Raw genomic sequence first — 6,200 nt, forward strand, 5'->3', positions numbered from 1 at the left:
TTGAAGGGAAATATATTTTCCTAATAATTTCTTAATTTAATTTATTTCCCTAATTGTCTTTCCTTGTTGATTTGATTGCATATAATATTTTGCCTTTCTAGATAATGAGATAATTATGCAAATAATATCATGATATGATTTTGAATAATTAAATATGTTTTGACTTTCTAGATAATATGATATTTAATGAGATCTTGCATCTTTCTAATTAATGAGATAAATATGCTAGGATTTTATTCTTGATAATGAGATATTATATTTATGATAAAGATCTTGAAGATATGATATTATTGATTTAACTCTTGATTTTTTTTATTTTCTAGATTTCCTTGTGAGATGAGGTGAATTATAAATAAGAGAATTCTCCTCATACAAAGAGTGGAAGTACGTGGGAGCTTAAAAGAAGAGAGGAGAGAGAAGAGTTTAGTTGGAGGAATTTTTCGTGGAGATTTTTGTGTGAGTTTTCGTGAGGGGAAGTGCGTGGGAGCTTAAGAGAAGAGAGAAGAGAGAATAGTTATTTTTCGTGGAGATTTTCGTGAGTTGATTTTCGTGGGAGAGTTTTTTTTTGTGAAGGAATTTTTCGTGGAATTACGTGGAGTGTTTTTCGTGGTGGAAAGTTTTCGTGGAAGAGTTTTTAGTGGGAGATTTTCGTTGTGTTCTCTTCTCTTGATCACATATACACGCACTTGTGCACGTCATAGATTTCAGAGAAATAATCCTACAAAGACGTTGCTGTTTGAAGAGTGCAGATACTGCGTGTTGCCTTGAATGTTGGGAACATCTGTAGACAACATCCGTAAAGAAGTTGGCTGAAGATCATTTTCGTGGATTCCCTTTTGGCATAACGTTTTTTGCTTTCTTAATTAAGTTTTCATTCTGGTTATTTGTTTTAGAAAGCGTTTGTTTTCTCAACTTGTTGAGAAAATTGATTTTTGTTATAATCACTAGTGATAGGTTTTTGTAAACATTTTGGTTTTCTAGTGATTAATTTTTGCCATAAGGCACCGCACAAGTATTTATACTTGTGCATATTCAATCTTGTCCATCGTATTTATTTAAAGCAAATTTGTGTTACAAACTTTAATTTTCCGCTGCATGTTGTCCGAGATGTTGTAACATCTGGCACAACACTTAATTCTGATTAAACACAAATTTACTATTTTACATCTTATTCTGATATTTTCGTTATTTTTATTATCTGTCGGACAAAATAATCCTAACATATATATATATATATATATATATATATTAAGTTGTAAATAAACCAATGAATAAAACATAGGATGCTTCCATCTCGTCTTTCAAAACAATGACTAGACAGCTTTTGGCTTTTGTTGATTAAGAAGCATCGATCCTGATCAAAAGACCAAACAAGAAATAAAAGAAAAACATGCTAAAATTTGATAATTTCCTAAAGATAAATAGTGTATTGCTATTATTTGACTAACTTAAAGTGAACCCCTCGAAATTAAATTTAAACAAGCGTAAATGTAAGTGAAGGCAGGATCCAAAAAAGTATATATTTAATATTTAATAATCAATTAAGAACTCGTGTGTTTTACTAATCACATCAAGTAAATATGAATTAATCCAATTAAATGCAATAAAAAGGAAAAAAAATATTTTATGCTGGTATATACTTTTATTATTGGCATGCGTATACAATAATTTTGAAGACGAGGAAAGGGGGACAGATAAAATCTTGCCTGGAAAAGAAGGGTGGAATCAGATTCCAGGCACACATGATATTTTTTATAATAATAAGAATAATAATTGAGGGGAAAACGTGAGAATTCGAATCTCAAACCCTTCCACTTTTTTTTAAAAAATAATTTATTACAATATATATTATGTACACAACGCATAAATAAAAAATAAACTGCAATCCAATGACGTGAAATATATACATACGTAAAAAGCTAAAGCTGCCCACGCTGTCCACACACACACTAAATGTGTTTTTGTGTGTGTGTGTGTGTGTGTGTGTGTGTGTGAATTTCTTACACGTCAAAAATCTGCTAGACAACCTATTACATCAACATGGGAACATACTATCGAAAAAATATGTACAGATCCACCATAGAATTGAGTATTTTAATTTATTGGTAAATGGAGAGCAAGAAATCCATGCATGTGCCATAGAATTTCCCATTTTCCTAGCTAACTAAAATTCTTGGATCGCTACATAATATTCCAACTGATTGCTCAATCTTAGTAACTAAAAATAAATGAAGCTAGACAGCTACCCGACAAATAATCTAATAAAAATGATTATCTCTGAATCATGAATGCGACTTTAATTTATACATACACACACATGTATGTATCTATATTGGGTGGGGTGGGGTGGGGTGGGGGAGGGGAGGGGAGGGGAGGGGTAGAGAGAGAGAGAGAGAGAGCTTTATTATTGAGGAGGGGTACTGTGTGTGAGTGTGCTGCTTTATTCGTTGTTGAATAAGCAACAGCCTTGGTTCTTGCAAAAGTTACATAGCAAAGAGATTCCTTGCCTTGAAGATGAGGCATTCCACTTAATTACCACCACTCCCTCCTATTACCTTCTTAGTAGATAGATAGCAAGGGGGACCATAAATATACAGATTATATATATGTAAACTCATTCATTTAAATATATGATCCAATCGAACCTTTTTTTGTTGCAAAATCTGATGTTGCATGTAGCTTACTCCGTAACTGGTGAATATACTGTATTGGGTCTCCGGCGATCCGCGAACCGAAGACGTATGATATATATTCATAAAGTACTAGCTAGGGGAAATCTGTTATATTAGTTAGCTCATACATCACATATATACGATATACGTGACTTTTATAGTTAGTGGGAGAATCGAATTTTGAAATAAGTGTAAACTTTTGAATTCTTTCCAACGTCATTCAAGTTGAAACTGAATTAACTGTAGAAAATTTGGAAGCAACAAAAGAGAACAGCCTCACCTAATTGAACAGAATGCGTCTTTTTCACTTTCCAAAATTAGCTTCAGCCAGAATACACTATCAACCACTCACTATTTATCTCAAAGTAAACACCTTCATCTATTTCCGACTAATTATATATTATATGCGTGTTTTTAAAATTGGATGTGTGTGTGTATATGAGTCGCATAGTTTCATTCTGGCAAAAAGAAGATAAAACTCAGATAATCGCATGTGTCAGACTTGAAGCATGACAAAATCTAAGAACAAAACACACACTTACGGATTACCACGCGGATCAGAATCGCGTGCAAAATTATATGTGCGTGAAAATCGAGGTAAAAAATGCAACATACGACTTATTAAGCATTCATCTTTGACTCACTCTCTGGCCCTGCGCCTCATGTAATATATGTGCAGTCTTTACGTGATTGTTAGGGGGAACAGAAATCGAGAATTATATTATATCCAGAAGCATGCATTGATTTCTGGGATTTAGTTTGAACGCTTTTTCTGGTTTGGAAATTGGAAGGTCCAACAAATTACCGTTACTTTAAGTTCATCATTTGCTATCCTTGTAACCAATTTCGCAAATTATCAGCTAAATCAACATATTCCATCTTCAATATTCTTTACAAGCAGTGATCAGTATCAAATCAGTAGAGAAATGCAACTTTTAAAGAAGGAATTTGGATCGAAGCTAATGAGTGTAGAGATCGATCATGAGTTTACGTATAAAGGGTTTATGAACTTGACTCGACTTCTAATTAATTTAAAGATATCGAGGCATTGAAAACTGGGAGCTATAGAACATTGAATCCAGTACTTGTCAAAGTTATTTAAATCGACAATGGAATTGAATAAATTTTCATGATTGAACATATAATGTATAAGAGATAATATTTTACCGAAAACCCCGGAACTGCAAATTTGCACTTATATATATTTAACATATAGGCTGATTATCTAAAAATTTTGGGGACCTGAGGAAATTCGAGACGATTAATTGACTGGAAGCAATATTAATATTAATTTTACGATATATTGTGTTTAGAACAGTTAGGCAAAAGGAGGATTTTGTAAAAGGAAGAACACATGAAAAATAGAGAAACAATATGCATTATATATATAGAGCTAAGAGATCGATTACGTGCTCTGAAATGAATAAATACTACTGGATTTTGATTCACTGCTATAACATATATCGCGCGTTTCTACAATATTTGCTTTCATTCAATAAATTAATAGAATTGATTGAGTTTGAATATTTTAAATGATATATAGAGTATTGATTAACTGTTTTGCTACAAGATTGCTGATCAAAATGCATGCACATTGCTTCAGATATTAATTAAAGTAACTAAATGATTGTTTGATCATCAAAAACTCTGAATACTTGAGTTGCATGAAGATCATCATGCTGCATTATTATGACAAAAAAGAAAATTCAGATCACGCAAGTTAAAATTACCTAATCGTTGTGATACATCGATAATATGCATCCCAGAAAATATGTATCCCAGAAGCAAATATAAAATCGACCAAATTAAGATTATATTATATGATCAATACAGATGAAATTTAATTCTAGCAGCCAAGACACCTGAAAGTAATTAGGTTCCAACCACATATATTTCTGAAAAACATATGTTAGACCTCGATGTCGTCTAACATGGTTAAGCTACAAAAACACACTCAGTTTTCTGATAGTAAACAGGGCTCAAATTAAGATACAAATGAAACATCAAAAACAAAAAATTTAACCTACCATTTCTAGGGTTTCTTCAGCTAGACGAATATCAGTCTTTGGCACATCCATGCACAAATCTAGCTAATTCTTCCATGTTTGTTAATTTCAGTTTTCTTCCACCATAGATAATCTCTTTAACCCATGAGTTCTTACACGACACTCGACTATTAGTGACGATTATACAGACTGTGATCGACCACAAATTCTACTTAATTCTGATTTGTTGTCTTATATTGGTCGCTTAAAGTAGTACTTCTTGCAATTACCCAAATAGATCCAGAACATTCTAGAGGGGATTGCTTGTCGAAAAAGAGCTGAATCCAGAAATATCACTCCAAGCAGAAGCTGCATTCCATTGATCATTTCTTGGAATCCCTCCCATTAACTGTCTCGACAAATTTAGCTCCGGATGTTCTTCAATTTTAACAGATGCCATCTGACTTAGCATCGAGCTCGAAAGTTTTGGCCTCACAGATTGGCTCGTCTCACCCAAAGCTAACCCGGTTTCACCGCTGTGGAACTGGTAAACCCCCGGTGAGTTTGGGTCCAGAACACCACCCAAGTAAGGGAATTGCTGCATCTGTTGCAACTTCCATGGCTCAATAATGCCGCCGCCACTGCTGGACAAAAGCGAAGCCACCCCACCACCAATGCCACCATTTCCACCACCACCGCCGAACAAGCCACTTCCCAACTGGAAGTTCATTTCACCTGTTCCAAGTACAGAAGGAGCAGAAATTCCGCTGTAGTTCAGTCCCATAGTGTCATTAAAGTTATCGGTAAGCTGACTTAGAGGAGACATAAAACGTAGCGGTGGAAGTTGAGGCGTGAGGCCTAATATATGATTTTCCTGGCCACTGTTGGAGGATATAGAACCGCCGGAGCTTGTGGTGGTTTGCCTATTTTCACTCGCTGGAGATTTCGAGCTCACAGATTTGCTTCTTTTGTTCCTCCGGCAGCCTCCACCCACCGGAACACTTCTCAACGCGCCGCCTCTAGTCCAGTACCTTCTACACGTCTTGCAAAAGTGACGTGGCTGAGATAGACTGTAGTTGTTGAAGTAACAAAACTTTGTGTTTACTGACTCGCAACGAGGGCATTTCAAGGAGGTTTCAGGCATCGGTATGTTGGCCATCCGTGCCCGTTCCGCCATCGAGCCAGGGCGGATCGTCCCAGATCCACTGCCTCCATGTGGTGGCGCCGGTGGTTCAGGCTGTGGCTGTGACTGTGGCGGGAGTAAAGGGTTTGTGCTGCTGCTTCCAATAATTATTTGATGATTCTGTTGCTGCAGAAAAATTATCATAAAAACCAAGAAAATGAAAACATAATACATATGGTATATATTCAACAAATTAGTAAAGAGTCACAAGGACGTTAAGAGATATAAACAACACACCAAGAAGATTAACAAGAAAAGGAAGGAGAATATTTATCTTTTTATTTTTTGCTTTTTTCTCAAAGAAGCCATGGTAGCCTATGAATTTTTTTTAAAAAAATTTAAAAATCTAAAAAAAAAACC

General features: G+C 34.9%; 1 protein-coding gene across 1 annotated transcript; it reads right to left on the minus strand.

Annotated features, from left to right (window-relative positions):
• Positions 1 to 4,535: 4,535 nt before the first annotated feature.
• Positions 4,536 to 6,036, minus strand: LOC140958471 (dof zinc finger protein DOF5.1-like). The gene has a single exon (XM_073415922.1). The coding sequence runs from the start codon at positions 6,012 to 6,014 to the stop codon at positions 4,968 to 4,970; it is 1,047 nt and encodes a 348-aa protein (XP_073272023.1). The 5' UTR covers positions 6,015 to 6,036; the 3' UTR covers positions 4,536 to 4,967.
• Positions 6,037 to 6,200: the final 164 nt, after the last annotated feature.

This window comes from Primulina huaijiensis, chromosome 15 (genome assembly GCF_012295235.1).
Source record: "Primulina huaijiensis isolate GDHJ02 chromosome 15, ASM1229523v2, whole genome shotgun sequence".
Taxonomy (NCBI): domain Eukaryota; kingdom Viridiplantae; phylum Streptophyta; class Magnoliopsida; order Lamiales; family Gesneriaceae; genus Primulina; species Primulina huaijiensis.

Coding starts and splice junctions, on each gene's coding strand:
- LOC140958471 (XM_073415922.1), bottom strand. CDS start 6,014: ATGTATTATGTTTTCATTTTCTTGGTTTTTATGATAATTTTTCTGCAG.